At 32.1% G+C, this 24,033-nt stretch overlaps 1 protein-coding gene across 2 annotated transcripts in view; it reads right to left on the bottom strand.

Annotated features, from left to right (window-relative positions):
* LOC129948937 (carnitine O-palmitoyltransferase 1, muscle isoform) overlaps positions 1 to 22,060 on the bottom strand; it is a 28,236-nt gene extending 6,176 nt beyond the window's left edge. Inside the window, exons 1-6 of one of the 2 annotated variants that reach the window (XM_056060087.1) lie at positions 21,761 to 22,060; positions 2,062 to 2,259; positions 1,265 to 2,002; positions 1,004 to 1,203; positions 607 to 945; positions 436 to 501 (exon numbers count right to left, since the gene is read on the bottom strand). In XM_056060087.1, coding sequence (XP_055916062.1) covers positions 436 to 501; positions 607 to 945; positions 1,004 to 1,203; positions 1,265 to 2,002; positions 2,062 to 2,202 — 1,484 coding nt within the window. In that variant the 5' untranslated portion in view covers positions 2,203 to 2,259; positions 21,761 to 22,060. Of the gene's footprint in view, positions 1 to 153; positions 214 to 435; positions 502 to 606; positions 946 to 1,003; positions 1,204 to 1,264; positions 2,003 to 2,061; positions 2,260 to 21,760 lie in introns of both variants that reach the window. The other variant, XM_056060088.1, reaches the window with a different exon arrangement.
* Positions 22,061 to 24,033: the final 1,973 nt, after the last annotated feature.

Raw genomic sequence — 24,033 nt, 5'->3', positions numbered from 1 at the left:
CAATGGCAAACAAAAAATATGCATAAATATTTTAAATAAAATAATACAAAAATAATAATTAAAAGCAGCAGCTTTGGTGTTAGAAATAAAGCGCGCGTAATTTGTGTTAGGATAAATTAGTAAAATAAACAAAAAACAAATAAAGCTATTTACCCATAATTATCATCACCAATTATGTATTCCCACAAATGTCCCATAACCGGTGCGTCGGCCCTGGATATAGAAATATATTTACATTTGGGTATGAAATAATAAAATAATGAACGAAAGCAAGTATTTGTACACTTGGAAGAAAAACAAAAACCAGAAGAATCGTTTCATTTCCAATTATCGTGGAAATGTAAACGGAGAAAATAAAGTTGGGGGAAAAGCTGCCAATTGGATGCCGTTGCCATATAACGTGTTTAAAATATAGAATTTTGTTGTTTTTTTTACCCATTCGAAATATTTTCATCCATGATAAGATTCTCCCACACATGAGAGCCGACAGCAGCGTCCCCCCTTATTTAGTTCAAAACAAAAATAGTTTTTTTTTTAAAAATTTTAAATTTTGTTGAAAAGAGTCACTTTGAATTTTCTTCCGCTATTTATGTTTAGTTCACTTACCACGTATGTTCAGCATTAAAGCCCACTTTACCATTGGTGCCCACACAAACGGTGAAGCACTTGTCAAACCACCTATCGTATCCCTTGCCATGTAATAGCCTTCTTCCGAAGTTGTCCAACTTTGAATGGTCGTCCTTATCATACTCGAGTGGTTCATCGTCCAGAGACAATACGAAAGCGGATGATTCAATTGCATTTAGAGATACACGATTTACACCACGTGCAAAGTATGTGTTACGAGCTTCCGCCCATTTGGAACGCTGCCATGCAGTTAAGGCGGCAAGATGGTCTTCATGTGGCAGTGGGGTTGCATTTGAGTTGAGAATTTCTTCCATTTGCCTGTAAAAATCACAACCCATTAGTATGGTAAAGGTTTAGTTTGTTTCACATCACTTACACTTGAAGTTCTGAAGGTCTCAATAGACGTCCCTTGTAGTAAATTATGACTTTGTAGAAGCAGCCCTTGTGCATGACAACAATGTGATTCGAGTCCTTATAATGGATAATTCTATCTGTCTCTAATCCAGGTACACGAACAGTATTGAAAGTACGCTCATACTGCCACGAGCATAATGGAATCATTCCTTGGATCATAATCTAATGGAAACATTTTTCATTAATCGATATTGATGTAAGTTAAATAGGTTAGTGTATTTACTGGTTGAAGTTCTTGTCTTTCGATCAAGCGCCTAAACGACAAAAGCAGATGCACAACATTTGCAGCACGTGCAGCTTGTTTACTTGTTAAGTGCATAAAAATAGCGTCGGTTCCATAGAAGTTGCTGTTAACCATCAATGGACTGCGACCACGAAGGTATACATACTCCTCCCACCAATCCGAAACATAGTTCGACGACCACCAACTCTTTAAAACAAGGTACCGCTGCAATTTCTTGCCAATTGTGCTCTCAAATTCATTAGCCAATTTCTCCATTCGATTATAGTTATCGTCGTCTAACAGAGGACGAACTGAACGCAGATATCTTTGCATTGTATCATGTACACTGGGCAATGGCAAACGTGGTAGAGAACCTTGAAAACTGTATAGACCAGGTGTATTCCAACTGGAAAGTACTTTTACAACACCTGTCCATAGCATTGTCTTGAGTGAAATTTTACTTCCCGGTGCTCTCGACTCATACATCCAACCTTTGTAGATTAGGAGCAATTTGAGGGTGTAACGCATCGTAAAGCATATTGTCAGCCAAACAACAAGGGAAGCTAGGAAGCACGCTAATAATTGATAGTTTATAGTATTTGTAGGAAGACGGACTAGAATTCTATTTGTTAAGTTAAAAGGCGCATTATAGCCGGTAAAGTGTAATCCAATTGCTATGGCTGTTATAAGCCATAGACTTTGAATGTGTGCCGGATAGACGCCATTTCGTATGCCATTCTGTAAGAAAAGATAAAAATATAAGACTTATTTGTTGATGGAAGTTTAGTGTAACTTACTCTTGCTCTAGCTATACGTTTCTTCCAGGATCTAACACCTGAATCCCAAACAAGATTAAGAACTTCTTGATCGTAATTTATATCCCATCCTTCGTGAGTAATGGAAAATGAGAAGGCTACAGCTGAATGGGCTTCTGCCATGGCGGCTCTATGTAAGCAGCCTTAGAAGAAATCCAAAATCAATGCCTCAAAAGAAAACTGCAAAGAAAAATAAGTTTAGTCTTATGTTGTAATGAGTTTCAAAAATAATAAATGAAAAAAATTAGTTTTTAAGTTCGGTCCCACTGTATTTTATATATAGACTAATTTGGATTTGATTTGAATTTCAAAATGATCATTTATAGAAATATTAAAATTTTCAACTTTTTATTAATCATAATTCATAATGAGGGTCACAATACGACCCAAAAAGACAATAAACAATCACACCCATCCGTTCACTGGTTGAGAAAGATAAATATTCATAAACAAAACTTTAAATGAAAAAGGTTAACTAACAAAACAAGTTTTGCATAGATTTATTCAAAAAAGTTAGATAATTCAAATTGAAAACATTAATTTCGAAATGGACATGCTTTCGGACTTGCAAAACAAGCTTACTATTAGAAGCAATTCGTAGAGTATGGAAAACATGACAAAAGTAATGAAGCGTAGGCGTATGACTAAGATATTTGACTTTAGGTAGAATTCTTGTGATGGGCTTTCCAGTAAGAGGTTTCATGATAGTTTTATAAAGAAGAAATAGCGGTCAATTACAATCTTATACCCAATTGCTTTAGTGTTGGCTTCTTTTAAACACCAATCCTATTTGATTTCTTTGTATAAAATGTCTTCATAATTTACAAATGAAATGAGAGCTAGATATAAAAACTAAAAACCGGCAAAAGCTTCACCAAGTACACATATAGATATATATTTATAAAACCTATAGCTATATTTATAGTACTTGTTTACCTTCTTTTTATAAAATGTATCATTAGTGATATTTTAATACATAGTTGGGTTGGGAAGGTAAAATACGGCCGGCATTTAATTATAAACCAATAGCAAAAAAAGCTCAAAGTGGAAACTTTTTATAACAAATAACTTTAAATAGATAAACACATATATGTATGTATGTGTGATTTTTAAATAATGTTTGTATGTATTGAAAAAAAAGAAGATACAAAAAGAAAACTATAAACAACTTTTAAGTTTTTTTTTTATTTGAAAAAGTTAGTGCGGTAAATGTACAAATTGTTTTTCAATTATTTGGTTTTGTATCTTATTTTATTTGTTTGTCTCGAAAAGTTTAAAGTCCATGATTGTTTTTAGGTATTATTGTTTTTTTTTTGGTTTTTTAAGGAAGTCAACAAATTGTTTTAAAATATTGTTATAGGTGTTTCTTATTCGGAAATATAGGTAGATATAAGGTACCTACAGTTATGGCCAAAATAATAGAAACAGTACTTAGTTTTTTTGGTAATTGTGTCTATGCACTTGTGAAAGGCAAAAATATTCATTTGTTTTGTTAATATTTATTTTTATTATTTTTTCAAGAAATATACAGACATGTACATTAAAAAAGACACAGAAAAAAGTTGCTGAAAGTAAAACCAAATTAAAACAACAACGGGCATTAGAATTAGTTTTAACCGTTATCAAATAAAGAAGTTAGACTTTCATGGGTTCCTTAACTGTTCCCTAAATAAGACTGTGTTTTTGGTGGACATTAAAATAGAAACACATTAAAACACAGACCTTTATATTTAACTAGTATCAAAAATATTAGTTTTTAATACTTTTTCTTTTATTTTTATAAAACAATAAGTTCACTTTAGGAAGTTAATTCAAATTATTTAAATAATATTACAATTAATTCTAAGGAAAATATGGGTCGCGGTAGAAAACTATCATTTTAGTTCTACACAGTGAGGGAAAATCTTTGAGGCAAATAGCCAGAATAATGAGCAGATCTCTCAAGTTGATTGCAAAAGCAATTTGACCGCTGAGAACCAAAAAACAAAGAAGAAAACCAAGCAAAACAACCCCAAGAGAAGACTGAAAGATTATTTGCGCTTCAAAAAAATATCTTTACAAGTCTTCAAGAGAAATAAAAAACAAACTTTAGCTTCCATTAACTTCCAAAACTGTTTGTAGAAGACTTGTTGAAGCTAACTTGCTCAAAAGGATTGCAAGAATGGTTTCTAAGAAAAACAAAATATAACAACGCACTTTAAATTCGCCCACAATCATTTTGGACGGAGTGGGCAAAGGCGGCGAAAAGTGGAGGAATGTTTTGTAGATGGACGAAACGGGGCGAAACGCATATAAGAACTCCTATGCTGGTTTATTTTTATTTTTATTTTCATTTTCATGATTTTAAATAAAAATTTCATTTTCATGATTTTAAATCATATTTATTAAAAATAATCGGTGATCAAGAAGAAACACTTCGACTATTAACAGTCAAACATTTCATATTCAAAGATAAATTTGTTCGGAAGTGATGGCAAACAAACCTTTAAAAGGCTTTAATTTGAAAGAACTGAATTCCAAATACATCTAGAAAACGGTCAAGAATGGTGACGGCAAAATCATACATTGAGGTTATTTTTTTGGTCTGGCTTTGGACTAAAACATTTGATTAAGGGTAAAATGGATCTACATATTAAGGTGAATTTCATGGGGGATCCGATGCTGCCTTATGCGGACGAAAATCTGCCTCTCAAAAGTGTTATACAGCAGGACAACGACCCTTAGAACAAATCCAATCAAACAAAGCTATGCTGTAGCACTTTAACATCAAGTACCTTAAAATTAAGCTGTGATATAAATGTCTTTATCGTATAGTTTAATAATTTATTTTTTTGCTTGTTTTATTTTATATTGTAATTGTTATTTATTTTAAATTTGTGTCAGTGCTGTCGGGAGGATGCAATATGGAGTTTTAACAATTATAATGTGATTGAATACAAGTGAAAGAAAATTGAATAAAGAACAAAAAAATCCCCTGATTTCTTACGAAACGTTGGGTAAAAGAATGGAATAGTTTTTTATTTATTTATTCGCATTCCAAAAAACAAAAAGACCAAAAGAGCGTAATAAAACACATTAAATAAAAATCCAAATCTGCTCAAAAGTATTTAAACAAAAAAAATCACCGTATAGGAGTGGCCATCATAATTGCCCGATTTAAATCCCATAGAACATTTTGGGAAGATTTAAAATGTGCGACTGGGAAACATTTAACAAAAAATAAACCGCACTGTGGAGGATGGTTCAACAGGACTGGTAGAATATTTCAATTGACAGATGCCGCCGATTATTTGACTCAATGTCCAACAGATGTCACACTGTTAATTGAAGCTAAGGGCCAATTTTAGTTTGAAAGAAAAAAATAAGTAAATAAAGACCATACTTGAAAAAAAAAACTTTTTAAGTCAGTAAAAAATTGAATTTTTAAAACTCTGTTTGGTGGTTCTATACTAATGTCCATGTCTGCATATTGGTCTTTAAGATTTTGAAGTGTATTTGCCGCATTCTTCATAAAGGATAAAAAATAGGAACATTGTATATTTTATTAAATTATATTTTATTATTTATTATTAAATTAATTCCGTATTTTTCAGAGAGGCCAACAAGGTATTTACATTTATTACCACATTTCAGTGGCAATTTTCCAAATATTTGTTTTGGTATAAGGCTTTTGTCTAATCTCCTTATTTTTGCTCCCAATGGAATGGTTTTCAATGATATCTTAATGGTTTTCATTGTTCAATGACCACTATAAACGATCTTTCAAAAAATTATAAATGATTGGTTTCAATGATAGCAATAACTGGCTCCTCAAAGGCATCATGGTTTATGTAGTTTATTTAAAAAAAAATGAATCCGATTCTTCGTACGTTCGATTTTTTTGAAATTGCATCTTTTATGGAAATAGTTTGCCTATCGCAGGATACAAAAAACCGTTTCAGAGCTTACTTGCGTGTCAAAATTTCACTTAAGATCTTTTGATGGAATAAATAAATCGGGTTAAGATTTTTTGTTGTTAAAGTTAATCTGTCTCAAAACGATATTTTAAATGGATGTTGTCTGGCTTCCTTTAATGGATATGTCTTTATTTTGCAGTGTAGATATCTCAATGCAATATTTATTATTATTATTATAATTTATTAACATATAATTAAAATTATAATGCTAATATACAAAAAACGAGTTCTGAGGTAAACTTAAATGTTAGTTATAATAAAGTTAAATGTTCATTTTTAATTTAATGAAAAAATTATGTATATTTCGAATGTTTTCTTGACTAGGGTGTTGTAGGGCTTCGTAGACGAAAATTCAGGTTCATTGTTTTTGATGTGGTGACAGTAAAGATAGGTGTAAGTCTCTGCGTGTTGATTGTTGAATAATGGTGGGTGTAGTCTCTCTAGTCGGATAAGCGTTTAAGTTCAAGTTTTTTTTGTGTAGCGTAATAGATCGAGTTTGGTGGTAGGTTCAAAATAGTAGACAGGATCATTACCTTTTATACCCATATGGCTATGTACCCACATAAGTTTCAATTTGTTCGGTTTGCTGATAAGATAGTCTCGGATCTTGTTAATTATGACAGTTTTGGGATTAGAATTTTTACAGCGTTTATGTCTGATAGACGGTATGATGATATAATTAACTTTTTGTTGTGAAAGGCGCATGTTGTTATTGTTTTCAGAATGGCAAAAGCCTCGGCAGTAAAGATGGAAACTGTTTGATTGAGTATACCAACACAAATCAAAGAGCCATCTTCCTTCACAGAAGCAAAAGATGTGTTTGTTGCATTTTTTGAACCATCTGAGAAAAGGAATTTCCATCCATTTTTTTTTTTAATTCTGATGACGCGCTCAAAAAGGTCTGGAAAAATACTTATTTAGTCAGGTTCGGCACCTCATAGAATTTGGGAAGTATTCGTAAACTTGAATATTGAACCAGCCTACATCGACTGTTGGTGGGGGACGGAAGAGATTGAATGTAAATAGAACTAGGCCAGTGGGACATTTTACATCGTCCACGGTTTTGGTAAATTTATATACTGCTATAATTATTTAAAGGATTGATTGGATTAGGTCTTTTCCGTCTTTTGTTTTTGGGCTCAAACATCACCAATGAAATTGAGACGATAACTTAGCGCGAAAAGCTGTTGCCGGCTCGAGTGATAGTCGGTGACTGTGCAATATTTAAAAACCAATCTTAGTCTTAAAATCCTACAAAAATTTAATTTTGTTTGACCAGCTTTATGTAAGTCAGAAGTCTTTATAAACTAAGTGCAAACAGTTAAAGTGAAAACAGTTAAACGCAAAAATAAGAAATGCCCTTATTTTGTTGGTTTTATTTTTTTCGAAACAGTCTTTAACCTTGTCTTTGCGTTTAATATAAATATCGGCTAATAAATTATACTTTTTTCCTAAGTAACAGGAAAGGAGGACTATTTATTGTTAATTTGATCATATGAAATCTTTCTTGACTCAAAATCTAGGACAGTTCCAATGTTAAATGGTAGAACTTGACTAATAATTCCTAAGTTATGGTTAGCGTGAATAAATACTACCCCAGATGAATGGAAATGTAATTCTTGCAATTACAAGCAATTATGAAGTCCAATCTGTTCATATTCTAACCAGTAAATTATGGTGTTATAACTTCCGTTTTAAGTAATTATTTTAAAGATGTGTAATCACAAAATTACAGTGATTAATTGTGACCACATCTTCAAGAAATAATATCGGTGAGGAACCTTTTTTTTCTAAACGCGTTTTTAGTAATGCTGTAGTTTTTGTTTATCAAACGTCAAACGATGACAGTTTCAAAAGTGACAGCTGCCCGAATTTTAGGCTACTTAAAATGAAACTTCTTATTGTTTATATAATTTTTTACAGAATTATATTACTCATCAGTTCCTTTTAACCCGCCCAGCAGTAATTTTAGAAACAATCTGAGAGATTAATTATATTCATGTTCAAAGTAAATAACCTTGGAAATTAGGAACTTGGAGTTTAAGATTTACCTAATTATTAAAAAACTCTTCAAATTGTAAACTAATTTACAAACTCACAATAAAGAACAATCAATGACAAAGCAAGCATTTTCTTAAGGCTTTTGAGTTTAACTACCTTTAGTAATTTATTATTTTTTGCCCAATCGCATAAAACGATTAATCTTTTTTTTCAAGATTTTTGCACGACAGACAAACCAGAATATTTAACGTCATCGTACAGGTTAAGATCGATAACCTTTTATTTTTTGGTTGCATATAATTATCACTTAGAACTTAGGAGCTTCTCATGACTCTATAACTAGTTGATTAACATTTGTTTTGTTTTTTTTTTTATATAAAACTATAAAGCAATATGTTTCACACGTTTTATTATCAAAGTGGCTAGGTCAAGTCCAAAGTATATGCAAGTGATCTTTATTTAAATTTTTAAGCTTCTTATAGTTACTATATGTAACTACCTCATAAACTAAATAAATTAAAAACTAAAGTGTCTTATTTGTATCCAAATTTATTCTTTGTCTTTTAAAGAAAGGGGTTTAGTTTTAATTTGCCTCTAATTGAAGGTCAAGTCAATTATTCTATGTAGATAATGTAAAAATTAAATATTCATTGAAATGTTAACAAATTAAACGAAGAATTAAATTATTTTCTTCCGTAAAATAGGTTCGCTGTATAGCAGAGCGGTATCATATCCACAATGTGCAAGGTTGTAACGACCAAACCGGAAAACAAATTTTTGAAACTTTCTTTTGCGGGTCTAAGTAAGAAGTCAAAAGTGACTTTAATGTGGTCAGCGTAGCACTTCTTATTTGTTTTAGAAGTTTCGGTTTTCCGGTTTCCTTTGAAATTTTTCTATCACTTCGTTCATCTGCACCCCAGACCTGAGAAGAGTAGCAGAGAGTTGATTTCACAATATTTGGCTGAAAGGATTATTACGTCGTTTCAAAAGACATTTTTCCATCATAAATTCAACAAGCTTTGAGAGGTGCTGGTTTTCTCCATTTGTCGAATTTAGCTTTACACCTAAATATTTAATTTCTTTGGGTATTTCTAAGAGATTCCCATTAAAGTGCCATCTATTTCCGCTAAGGTTTCGTGAGAATCGTTAGAAGATCATTATTTTTGACTTGTTTTTATTAATAGACTAGCTGGTTTACCCGACTTCACCCGGGAGGTATTCAACTATTTTATATAAAAAAATTAGGATGAAAAACTACTATTTTCTTATATTGTACCTCTTTTATTTAATAATTTTTATAAAGTATCTCTATAAATATTTCTATTATGGTTATAATACTTTTTTGTAAGCATACAGATTTTTTGCCGAGCTGACACGGGTGCAAGCAACATAAAATTGTCCGTGGGTAAAACAGGGATTTGTGATATAAATGCCTGCAACCCTCAGTGTCCGTGCCTTATTGATAGACATAGCAAAACAAAGCTTTATAGGGCATTCGTTAGTAATCATCAGTATCCTGGGAATACAAACGCTTTGGCCTTGGGCTGAACCTGAAAGAATTTTAGCTTCAATTGCTTTCCCCTGCATAGTTACTATCCGTAATCTAGTACCATTGCATAATTTCGGTGCATTTAATTCCTCATAAGTATTATTGGAGCCGCAATTTTCAAGTCTAGTTTATGCCAAGGAAGTTCTAATGTATTCAAAGAATTCAAAAATTCGATTGGAATATCAATAGTATCATCTTGATCAGTCAGATTATCAATAGAAAGATAAGTTTGTTGATGGGCTTCAAACATTGAAAGAATTTTATGATTTATGCTTGGAACAGAATCGTTTTTAGGTTCTAAAATCACTCGTTCGCGTTACCAGTCATCCGTTTTTTCTGAAATTTGAGCGACGGGTAAACATTAGCTTTTAATTCATCTTGTCTAGTTAAGCTAGTAGCAAATGTTGGTTCTATTAGTACTTCACCATCATTATTTAAAATATTTCCATTTCCTATATCCAAAAGAGTTCTTGAAAATTGTGCTGCATTACTATCACCACCCAAATGTACGCGCATATTTGTGGTCAATCTTAAAAGTTTGACAGAAGTCCACAGAAACGACGATTTTATACCTCTTGGCACACCTGCAAACAGTATCACAACACCTCTCATCGGACGTTACTCAGTTCTAAAATTCCTAAGTGTACGATCCAGAGCTTCAGGCTAGTCGCGGCATTATTAATTAAACTTCACTTCACTTTTAATTAAACTTCACTTCACTTCAATCCACTTCTTAATTATTTTTTTAATAGAATTAGTTTTAATATTGATTTCTTACAAATATCAAATTGTCATCCATACGTCATTACATAGCTGTCATTTTACGTCAATTACATAGCTGTCATTTGCGTTTTGTTATTCCATGTCTGATTCTTTTTTGTTATACTACGTTTTAGTGACTGACGTTTCAGGTCAAGTCACACGGGAACGCTGTCGAACGGGATAAAAAGTATCCTATGTCCGTCTCCTGGCTCTAAGCTACCTTCCTACCAATTTTCAGCCAAATCTGTTTTGCCGTTCTTGAGTTATAAGTGGTGTAACTAACACGACTTTCTTTTATATATATAGAAGTCCCCACCTATCACAGTAATTTGCTAAGCGATTTATCATCAACTGTAGGTTATCTGGTGATTCCGACAACAGGATACGGTCTTCAGCGTACAGTAGCACATTTCTAACAGAATCAGATATTCGTATTCCTCCAGGTAAGGTTTCCTCTATGTCATTTATGAACAGCGAAAACAACAAGGCACTGACTGAGTGGACAACCTTATTTTACATATACATGTTTCAACCATTCCGAAAATATCTTCCCATCCCAGACTGCTGCATTAGTTCCAGTATACACCGCTTTAATTACTTTCAAAAACCTCGAAGATACCCCCAATTGTGATACAAGGTCAAAAGCCACTTTGAAGTCCACAAAGAAAGAATATACTTTCTTGTTTCTTGCTTGAAAAGCTTTTATGATTGATGAAAGAGTGAAGATTTGGTCTATTGTTGAAAAGTTTCTTCTAAATCCGGCTTGAAGATCTGATAGAATGTTTTTGCTTCCGATACATTTTTCAAGTCTCTTTACTAGTATACAGCAGAATATTTTTGTTAACACATTCAAAAACGATATACCTCAGTAATTTTCAGCGATATCTAAGGAACCCTTTTTGTGTATTGGACAAATTACCGTCTTCTTGAGAGAGGAGGGTATGTCAGCGTTTGAAAAGATTTTGTTGAAGAGTTTCCTTATTTTATTAATGCATGTTTGAGGAGAATTTATATAGAACTCATACGGAATCCCATCTCCACCTGGTGCCTTTCCATTTTTCGCTTTTTCAAGAACAGCTTTTATTTCTTCTATTGTTATCTCACCATCTATTGTTTCATCAAGAACATAAGGTTCCCCATAGCAGTAATATTGGCTTGGGTTATTGCCTAGAAGTCTTTTAAAGTGTGCAGCCAGACTTTCTGTAGATAACCCTGTGCCAATTTTATGATTAATTCCGTTAATGTCTTTAGCTATCTTCCAGAATTCTTTCGTGTTTTTGGTTTGACCTAGTGAAAGTGCTTGCTTATGGTCTTATTCGATTTTCTTTTAGTGACATTTGTATATCTTTGTAAAGACCATTCGCTTCATGGTACCATTTTGTCTAACCACAATTTCGCGAATTTAGTGCAATTTTTAAAATAGAAAAGGATTTTTGGCGCGCTTTCCCACATTCCTTATCGAACCATTTTTGTTTGAACTTTGGACAAGTGTTGTTTAAAATTTTATTCGATGTCAAACATCTAATATAACCTATTAGCTGGTTTGATAGTTATTCTGTAGATTCTATCAGCATACCGTTGTTTGTAATTAAACTATTTGGATTGTGTTGAAATAGAACAGCTTCTTCATTTTCCCATTTAAATCATGATGGCAGTTTTATATTTGAGAACTCTCAATTAGGTACATTTCTTAATTCTACTACAATAGGCATATGACTTTTCTTTACAATACGTAACACAAATCGTGATGGACTTGTAGCTTGCATATGTGCAGTGTTTTCTAGACAATAACACTGGTCAATACTCATTATTAAATCACAATTGTCAAGTGTCAACTAGCTTCAGTTTTCCTGTGATACGGTATAACTCAAAACTTGTACTACGTAGCAAGTTAACCGAAGCGCTTCCAAGTAAACCGTTTTAAAAATATATGTGGTTACATTTTAACACCTTTTTGTTATAGCATTTTTTTGTGAACCCTGTGAACATGTCGAGGAAGTGTAACAATGATCCTATCTATTTATGTTATGTTTACGGAGAACTGACATTCAAAAAACAAAGACGAAACATTACGAATCTTGTGTTATCACCAATGTTTTGGTTTTTCTGTCGCTCATCAAGACAAATCCTGGGCTCCTTATGCATAACGTGTGTGAAAAATTCAACCGACTGGAAAAAAGGCGCACGACCTATGCCGTTTGCAGTACCCATGATATGGACTGAACAGCGAGTTCACGTTTCGGATTGCTATTTTTGTCTCACTGACATAAACGGTATAAAATACAAGAAAAAAAAATACTGTTATTTACCCTAACTTATCTTCGGCTATAAGACCAGTCTCCAATTGTAAAAAATTGCCAGAACTATTACTATTTGCAACTACGTCTGTTGAGAATGACCATTCACACCCGTCCACTTCAGGTAAATGTGTTGACGAGGACGATGACTTCCAGTTTAAAAGAAGACTTAAATGATTTAGTTCGGAATCTAAATTTGTCCAAAAAACAATCAGAACTATTAGGATCTCGTCTAAAAGAAACATCTACATGGAAGGCTTTTAAAAATGTTGTTGCAAATTTGTTGGATAAGCACAAGAGTGACAGCTACAGGGAGTTGGTTAGCGAGCTGTTAATGACATATAAAGCTTTGGGTTGGAACATGTCACTTAAGATCCACTTTTTAGACTCCCTGGATTTTTTTACCTGAAAATTTAGTGCCTGTCAGCGACGAGCGCGTTAAGAGGTTCCATCAACACATTTTGAATATGGAAAAGCGGTACTAGGGCAAATGGAACCCAAATATCTTAGCGGATAACTGGTGGGCAATTGAAAGGGACCAACCAGAAGCGAAAGAAAATCTAAGATTTATTTAGTCATTTATACAAAAATACAGTTATGATTAACAAGATCTGTGTTATTTCACAATATTTTAAATAAAATCTTTGGCCAACAAATTTTTTTAAACCATTTATTTTTTCTTATGATCACCAACCAAAGCAAAAAATATCAAAAAAGTCCGTGTGGCAAAAAAAGTTAAAATTTTGTTGACCAGTGTAATTTGTTTGGTACTTTTTTTACTATGAACTTAAAGTAGAGGTTTGCGAAGCAAAGTCCTGAATTTAAAACTCATTTTCGAAAGTGACCTGCCATCACATGGGTACAAAGCAAATGATTTGTCTGCCTTTTCGGCATTGGCTATAAGTTAACCAAGATCTTTAAATACTTTTTAAAAATGACTAGGGTCAATTTTGTATCAACTTTGAGTCGAATTTGTACTATGCTCTACATGCTTAGTCCTTGTTTTACACACCGAAACCTACCCCTTGATATGCCTCAGAAAATGGCTTTTAGAAGATAGAAACAAATTTGAGAACCAATATCACAAAGTTTTCGATAACATCACTCACTGTTGCCACAAGCCATCTTAAAACTATTCTTATATTCACACCCCACCTAGCTTCAAATTATTGATTTATTTTAGGTAGGTAAGATCGATCACATAAATCATAGTATTTTAATTGATAAGCAATCAAACTATTTCGTTTCTGATTAAACAGCGCATAACAATTATTTCAATTTAACTTTTCTGTATTACATACTTCAAAGAATAAAAAATGTAAACAACAAACAACAACAACTCATAGTTGCACGGAGTCAAGTATCTATATTTACTATCTGATATAAAAGTAGACTTTGCCCCCATATCACTTAGTTACGAATGCGATACGAAACACACCAACAAAGTACCTAACTAAATATAAACATTTCAAATAAAACGTAAAATAATATCGTCCATCTATCTCTCCACCATTCCAATGTAGAATTCCTATAAAGCTTTTAAAAAGTAACTTTCAGATGGGCCATTTACTATATATATACATATGTGCGACTTTGCCTTTGCCTCTTCTTTTTCTTGTTTTTGAGTTGAGTGCTCTTGAAAAATAAAACCATTGAAATAAATTTGTCATTTATTTCATTTGTTCGTCCGGCATTGCGTCCGTCGTCGTCGTAGTCGTCGTCACGACCTTGTCCCACTTTACCATCTCTGATTTTATTCAAAAAACAAACTAGACACAAGACAAAGGTTCAACTTCAGCTTCAGCGTGTGTCTAATAAAAAAACAACACAAAATAAATTGTAAATAGTTGTCAATATAAAAATAAAAACACGTACAACAAATGCCGGCAGTCAAAGCTAAAGATTTTGTATCAAAATGTGCAGTTCAAGCTGTCACACGTTAACCATTCAAATTGTTTATCTAATAAAATTCAAAAACGTAGAACTAGAATGAATAACAATAAAATAAACCGACAGAATTGAGGAAGTCAATTGTTTTGAAAAGATAAACAATTGAAGTGCGACTCATAAAGTTCAATTGGTTTATTGAATATCAAAAAAAAAAAACAATAATAACACAAACACCGTTGACTAAGAAGTTGATATTGACCTCAGAAGGCTGACGAATAAAACACTGTTTTTTTTTTTTTGATTAAAACGTTCAAACCCAGTTTTTTCTATCTATTTAAATCTTTGCAAAACTGGAAGAATGTAGTTATTTTTTATAATTAGATTTAATGAAATTAAAGCATGTTCACTCAGAACTTCTTCTACAGAATACTCCTAAGCTAAGCGCCTAAAAAGACCACAGACACAAAACCCGCCGATAAAATCTCAAGATGGTAAATGGATCGGAAACCCGAAACAAAAGGCTGATCTCTTCGCTGAACATCTCGCGAATTTTTTCAAGCCATTCCCAGCAAGCACAGCTACAGATCCCTTACAGTTTGTTGACAGAAACGACGAATGTGAAATACCTTTTGTCACGCTCAAAGAAGTAAGAAGCATGTGTCAACATAAGTTGTCAAACAAAAAATCACCAGGGTACGATCTTATAACTGCTCAGGTTCTGAAAGAAATGCCTCTTATAGCCTTCAAGAAACTCCAATTTATAATAAACGCATGCCTTAAACTAAGATATGTGCCACATCATTGGAAAACTGCGGAAGTCATTGTTATACCTAAACAAGGTAAGCCACCAACAGAAGTTACATCTTACAGACCAATATGGCTTATACCAATCATTGCAAAAGTTTTTGAAAAACTGCTACTGAAAAGGCTTAGCAAAATAATTGAAGAAAGAAGACTAATTTCGAGCCATCAGTTTGGATTTAGAAATTAACATTCCACGATAGACCAAGTGCATCGAATTACGGATGTTGTGGAAAAGGCATTTGAAGAAAAACAAGTATGCTCGTCTGTATTATTAAATGTTGCTCAAGCTTTTGACAAGGTTTGGCACTTGGGACTTGAGTACAAACTGCATAGGGACTTCCCCAGGCAGTACTACGAAATACTGAAATCCTACGTTACAAACCGACTCTTTAGATTACGGTACGACCAAAATTACTCGGAACTTAAGAAAATTGAAGCCGGTGTACCACAAGGAAGTGTCCTAGGACCAACCCTGTATCTGTTATATACAAGGGATATTCCAGTGGACATCAACGCTATCATGGCTACCTTTGCTGATGATACTGCAATATTGGTGCCAATTAAATCCGTTACGAAGGCTACACAAAAATTGCAAAATGCAGTCGATAAAGTTAGTGAAACGAAACAAAATCGACGCATATAAACTTTACAAACAAAAACATAAACAATGTTCCAATTTTTATAAACAGTACAGAAGTACCTTACTCCAATACCGCCAAATACCTTGGAATGAATTTGGATGCAAAGTTCAAAAAGAAAAGAGAAGAACTAAACTTGAAGTACAGAAAAATGTACTGGTTAATAGGAAAGAATTCTGACCTATCTATCCAGAACAAACTAATGTTATATAAGCAAGTATTGAAACCCGTTTGGACATATGGCATCCAACTATGGGGCTGTACAAAGAAAACAAATGCTGAAGCCATCCAAAAATTCCAAAGCAAGGTCCTTCGTGGAATAATAAATGCCCCTTGGTATATAAGAAATAGCGATCTACATCGTGACCTTCAAATTGAAATGGTTACAGAAGTGGTTAAGAAACACGCTGTATCACACAATCAGCGACTGCAAAGTCATACTAACTCTGAAATGGAGACCGTATTAAATGTACGAGACAATGTTCGGAGATTAAGAAGAACCAAGCCTCATGAGCTGATGGGCTAAAAGCTACGGGAAAGTGTTATAACCTTAAACTTCCCACAATGCGATTTAAAAATTTAGAAATAAAAATCATTTGTCGATCTTTCAAAGATTGGTCCTGATTCACCGGTGGTTTTAGTGCGGTAAGAGTCTTACACTACTCGGTACCGATTCTTCCCGAGTGTCTTTTGAAGATTTCCATCGGATAAAAAAAAAAAAAAAAAAACTCAGAACTTGAGTACATAATTAGGTCTCATTTGTAGCCCTGAAAAAAAGAAAACAATTGAAAACCCAGAAATTATGAAGACAGAAGAATTGCCATTTTAACACAAAGTCTGGCCAAACATTTCAAAACGAAACTAACACAAAACTATGATTTATTATAATGTGGCATTGCACAAACTTTAAATTAAAGGTTAATTATAATTTAGACTTTTTGGATGACTGAACAATTTTCGAAAGCCATTCAATGCCAATACTGTATCAATGGTAATTCTTTCATTTACAAGATTGGGCAATGTCTTGAGGTTGAGTGCGTTTAGATTGGATACCCAAATTTTTTTTGATACATTTATTTTAGTAATCAATAAAGGTTGCTGCATGAAAAGCATGAAAAGATCGTAACCAAACAGTCATGACCTTACACTTTGTAGGAAAATGGACAATACTCTAAGACTTCTTATTGAGAAAGACAATTTATTAAAAACTGAAGGTGCTACTATTATGAACAATCTGCGAAAGTGAATTTTATTATAAGAGGGGATAGATACTAAATTCATAGAATTTACTCTTAAATTGTATGGAGCATTATTTCTTATTGATAGATATCCACTCTTATAAAAAAACACCCTCAAGTATAGATGTCTTAAAGGAAGAACTTTTAACTCCTGAAATAAATTTAAACTATTATGAAAGTGATTTTTGTTACAAATAATTCTTATTACATGTTTTTGAAGAACAAGAAGCGGATTGATTTTATTTTTATAAGACCCTCCCCAACAGCTTGTTCCATACTGAATTTTAGAGTAAACAATACCAAAGTAGATCATACCAAGGCATTTAAAGGTATTCACAAATTCTAAATGAAATCAATGAGTTGAACAGAGCTCCCTAGAGACAAAACTATTAGATTCATTTACACTGAATTTTAATTTGTTGGCAATCTGAGGAATGATAAAATATATCGCAATCAACTAAGTTAGAAGATCCTGACAGACAAAAGTACATTAGTTTTGTTTTATTGCCTAACACCATTTTATTAACTGCAAACCAGCGTCTTAAGATATCCAAAACTGAGTTAATGTCAGAAATTAAATTAACCAGAGAACTGCAACCATATGAAAAGGCCTTATCACCAGCAAATGCTGTAATTTTGCCTTTGAAATTCTGATTGAAAATAGAATTAATAAAGATCAGAAAAAGTAAGCGACCCAAAACCGAACCTTGGGGAACACCAATACTAATTTCACACAAACTACCATTTATTTTTACTAATTGCTTTCTATTGGATAAATAAGAATCTAGCCAATTATAAAAAAGAGGCTGGGATGCGACCCACACTGATAACTTCCCATCCCGTCCGTCTATTTGTCTTGCTTAAAAGTTTGTCTATATGTACTCGTATCAATTTTTACTAAATTTGCGTACTATTTTTTGTAGATTTTATTTTTTATGAAAAAACGGACTGTAAGATTTTTATATAAAAATTACTGAATATTCTGTGAAATAAAATAAGTTTGAAGCTAATATTTTTCATTTTTGAAAAACTATTTGAGCCGAAAGTAAATTTTGACCAAGTTTTAGTATTGTTTTTTTTAGAGTTTTATTTTTTGTAAAAAAACTGTCAATTCGAATTTTTAAAAAAATTTACCAAATGTTGAAAACAATATTTCTTATAAGAAAAAATTAGTAAGAAGCTATTATCTCAAAGTTTTGAAAAGATATTTGAGTCGAAAATCATTTTTTACCAACTTTTGTTTAATTTTTGTTCGGTTTTTAATTTTTTGTAAAAAAAATGTCAATTCGATTTTTTTCAAACTTTAACTGAATGTTGACAACAAGATTTTTTGAAAGATAAAAGGAAATTAAAGCCTATATCTCAAAGTTTTGAAAAGATATTTGAGTCGAAAATCAATTAATACCAACTTTAATACTTTTTTTTATGTTTTAATTGTTTGTAAAAAAAACTGTCAATTCGATTTTTCACAACATTTTTCAAAATGTTGAAAACAATATTTCTTATATGATAAAATTAGCTTGAAACCTAAATTTCAAGTTTTTGAAAAGATATTTGAATCGATATTCAATTTTTACGAACTTTGAGTAATGTATTTTTTTAATTTTTATTTTTTATAAAAAAACTATCAATTAGATTTTTTTCAAAATTTTATCAGATGTCAAAAACATTATTCTTCGTTGCACAAAACTGTTTTAGAGATGAAATCATATTTCAGTCGTAAAATTTTAGAGGTCACAATTTTTTTTTTCAGTTTTATTGATTTATAAAAAAAACCGTTATATTAATTTTTTTCAAAAAATATACCTGTTAGGTATCACGTTACAGTTTATTATATAAAATTTAATTCAAGTCTCTAGCATTTTTGGTTCGTAAGATATTTAGGGTTAACCAAAATGTTCACCTTTTTTCAAACTGCTATGGTAAAAAAAACCACCCACGCAATTTTCTTGAGAGCCCTTTCTGCATCTTTCTGCCTTATTATCTGTATAACAAAATTTATTTGAAGTCGATATCTCTTCTGGTTCTTGAGCTATGGACGACGAAAAAAACGTCGCGAACGTACGGACGTACGGACGTACAAACGTACGTACACACGCACGCACAGACATCTTTCTAAAAATCTTTTATTTCGACTCTAGGGACCTTGAAACGTCGAGAAATGTTAAAATTTTTAATTTGACAAATCGGACCCATTACAATTTTTAATTTTCTCAAGAGATTATTATAATCAACTAAATCAAAAGCTTTAGTTAAATCAATGAAGAGTCCAGCTGTAAACAAATTCTTGTTTATGTTTTCATAAATTTCACTGCAAAATTTTAATAACGCATCTTCAGTTGATTTATAGGCTCTAAATCCAAATTGAGATTCACTAAAACAAAATTTTTTTTTTTTCAAGAAACTTCAAAATTCTTTTCTTGATTGCTTTTTCAAAAATTTTAGAACAAACAGCTTACAGTGAAATAGGCCTATAATTATTCATAATGCAATGGTTTGATTTTTTGTGTAGAGGAATGACTTCAGCAATCTTGAGAGCGCTTGGAAAAACACCACCGTACACACTTTTATTGAAAATATGGGAAAGTGTATCCACAATTTTGTAAGCAATTTGTTAAAAGGTTAAGCTAGAACAATTATCGTTGGTCGCAAAACTTGATTTTTTTAAAAACTTTTTAATAATAAAAAGGAATTTATCAGGGAACAAAGGGACATAAAAAAGACTTTCTGTATTAACATTATCATTAATTCAACCTTCAATGAACATTTCTGTTCCTAAATACCTCAGTAGATACATTTTCAGCAATAGAAATGAAAAATGTATTAAAACGATTAGCAATTTCAGTAGTATCATTTATTTGAATGTGATCACCTTCTATAACTAAAGGCTTTTCTGATTGGTAAATACGATTTAAAAGTTTATTCACAATTTTTCACTCTCCTTTAATATTACCTTTATTTTTTTCCAGTTGCGCTAAATAATAATTTTCCTTACAAGTTTTAATTTATCTTGTTAATTGTTTGCATACTTTCTTGTATTTTATTTTAAAGTGATTATTATTTGGATATTTCTTACATTTTTTCAAAATATATCCTGTCATCCATTCTTTCATTCTTACTTTTTTTGATTATACATATATGTTTTACAACTATCGAGATAATTACCTAACTGTTTTATGTCAAACTGTGTTGACATTTCTGTGCAGTAATATTTGAACATTTTTCCATATGGATCGTTTAACGCCAGACCAGAACGAAATTTATCTGTTCGTGTAGTTCATATTGCACTTCTTCCATTTTTGCGGTCAACACAATCAGCATATTGAGCACACGCTATTCATGCAGTTAATAAGCAAACTTGCCGTATATGGAACGAAAACAATTGGCAACCCATTAACGAATCACCATTAAATCAATGGAACTCATGATAATTTGATGCCTTTAACACGTTGGCCGTATCACCGGTCATTATTTCTTTCGAAATGAAGAAGGAGCTGGCGTTACGATCAAGGGCTAGCTATATCGAACGAAATATGAATGATGATATTTGCTTCCAAAAATTAATCTGCCAAACATCGCGGACATATGGTTCCAACTAGACGGAGCAACTGGTCTTACAGATGGGTAAATCACATTCGGTTTAATTAACAAACCAGCAACTCTGGAAGCATTGAAATTCTTGAATATTGAAGCTACCATTGAAGCCATAAGGTCAGTTTCAGTTTAATATCCAAAATTGGTCCTGATAACTATGTTTATGTTAATTCATTTGTTTTTGTTAACAAACCAGCAAATATGGAAGCATTAAAACTCTTGAATATTCAAGCTACCATTGAAGCCATAAGGTCAGTTTCAGTTTAGTTTACAAAATAGGTCCTGATAACTGGGGATAGGTTAAGTCATTGATTTTTGTTAACAAACCAGAAACTCTTGAATATTTATGTCACCATTTATGCCTTATGGCCAGATTTAGTTTTAGAAAAATTGTACCAATGGAAACTATCGAACTTTGTGCTGGAAATCGCATTCACAAAATAAATGAAATAATTTACACCAGATCTTAATAGTAAACAATTCTATAATATTTTCTTGTCTTGTATTATTTTTCAGGTTTTTAAGACCTTAAAAAACACTCGATAGGTTTTTTTTTTGTATACAGAGCGCAATAGCTCGTAGACCACCAAAGCTTAGTGACTTCCTGTTCCAAACACTTCCGAACTCGAACAGTTAGTTGGATGCAACATGACAAGAGTTTCCCCTGGGCGATTTGCCAATTCTTAGCAAACATACGAGTATCTGCAAAAGTCATGTGAAATTTTGTGGCTCAAAACTAAGATAATCCTTCGCACTAACTACGACACTATATTAGGGCACTAGGCTTATTTTGTTGGAAAAATAGAAATATTTTTGAAAACTATATTGACACGTGTTTTCAATTTTTTTTTAAATATTTCAAACTATTTTTCATTTAAAGTTACTATTTCGAAAATGGCCACTGAGTATATGTATCATAAAAAATCACTTAAAAGCACTAAACTTGGTTTACCTTTTTTCGTAGTCTTGAGCAAAGCTATTTGAAGCGCCTCTTATACTATAGCATCAAATCACTTCACTTATTTAAATACTCAATTATTATTTATTTGCATACGAAAAACTTAAAATTTAAAATAAAATATTTTATTGTATCCTCTATTGAATATTATTTTCTAACCACAGGCTAGAGGTAAGTATATCACAGTTTCAGAGCAATCAAAATTATACTGTCAAGTCTATTAACGATCAACGATCTATTTATTTAAAAAAAAAATAAAAAGAAAACCACTTGTTTCAATTTTATTCAGCAGACTAAAGCTGACTGATTACTGAAAGTCAAATTACGCGATCATTTAGCTATGAGATTACGTGGGATAGCAAAGCTAGCAAAAGTCAACACTATACAATCACAGTAAAATAAGCTTTTTTATTCAAGATACGAATAAGTAAATAGGAAAAAATAAATATCTACAAAAAAAGCACAAATCTACAAATAATACAATATTATGATTATAAAGAAAGATACAAAATCAAGCCCCCGTCTACACCTCCTACTAAAACCCACCAACAAAACTCATAGTCGCTCGTCGGTAAATACAAAAAAGTTTATTTCTATGAAAGAGGACTTTGAACCTGCTTGATATTAAACAAAATACAAACGTAAAATAATTTCAAGCCCCCGCGTAGAGGGAAAATATTTGATTAAGAAAAAATATGTTTAGTCGCAAAAATTGAACGAAAAACTTATTTTATGCTAATTTTAGGGAGGTATACATATGTACGTGGACTAGTTAAGGTTTTTGTATGAATTTTTGAAAAAGCATATCTTATTTTCAGAAATAAGCATTAAGAGTAAGTAGCAGCTTTCTTAAAATCTATTGATACTTCATTTAACTTATGTCAAAGTAACCGAAAAAGTATATGAAACAATTGGTTTAAGAATAAATTTGAAGAATTTTGTTATTGATTAATTTATTGAGTACGAAAACTAATATTTGATAAGAGACTATTTGTTAAAAATATTGATAGTTGGACGTTATCAAACAAGACTTGTGTATTCATTGGGTCTATAAAAAGCATTTATAAAGGAATAGTTGAGATAAAGATTTAACTTGTTTTCTTAAAATTTCTGGCACTTTGTAAGTCGCGGATGATGACTAATAAAATACGAATACTTTGTAAAATATTTTTGATGATTTAAAATTTACTTAATCATATATTTGCTAAAACAGGAGCCCTACTATGTAACTCTATTCTGCTTTTGATTCTATTCGAAACTCATTTCCGATTCTACTTTCAAATCGAACTTCGTTATACCAACTTGTTTTCAAAAAAAATTTTACTTTCGAACGAGTATCGAGTTATTTGACATTTTTAAAAACAAAGCGCTACCGTGAGATGATATCCAACTTTTTTTTGCCCAAAATGCAAAAGCTTGACTTGCATGACATGTGGTTTCAACAAGACGGTGTCACATGCCACAGCACGCGAGTTAAATATTATCTACCAAAGAAAATAGTGTTAATTGTCTTCTGGCCGGTTGCGAAGTAACACATATGTTACGTCATCAAGTTTGCTGACTTGCATCTGTGTAACTCGCGCAACAATGGACTTATTTCACGATGGGACCTGTCCATTGGCCGCCTAGATCGTGCAATTTAATGCCTTTAGACTACTTTTTGTGGGGCTATGTCTAGCTCATGTCTAAACAGACAAGCCCGTTTCAATTGACGCATTGGAACACAACATTGAAGTACTTATTCGTGAGATACCGGGCTAAAAGTTGGAAAGATGTATGCCAAAATTGGATTAAGCGGTTAGACCATTTGAGACACACTCAGATTAACATTTGCACGAAATAGTCTTCAAACATTAAATTGTATGGAAAGTACTATTGATTCAAATAAACATTTCATGCATTTTTCTGAATTGCATGTGTTTCTTTTGAAAAACTTTCCTATAGCTTTTAAAAAGTTGCCCTTAATATACGGAAGAATATTAGAACGCATTTTCAATGAAAAATATATACTTTTGTTTTAGTTTTATTAAGAGCTATCATCTTTCTAAAGACGGATTAATGTTCTTACTTAACACCATATCATTCGTCATGTCTACTCGTAGGAGACAAAATGACGTTCCGATTATCATTAAGTTATCAGCTGCATTGAATTCTTTGGCAACGGGAGGTTACCAAAATCGGTGGTGACAAGAACGCTGGAATTGCACAGCAAACCATGTCAAAAATACTTGCCGAAATTTTGACTCCAATCGAAAGAGTCATGTGCC

Source organism: Eupeodes corollae, chromosome 3 (genome assembly GCF_945859685.1).
Source record: "Eupeodes corollae chromosome 3, idEupCoro1.1, whole genome shotgun sequence".
Classification (NCBI taxonomy): Eukaryota; Metazoa; Arthropoda; class Insecta; order Diptera; family Syrphidae; genus Eupeodes; species Eupeodes corollae.
This window is presented reverse-complemented; position numbering and strand designations above follow the sequence as displayed.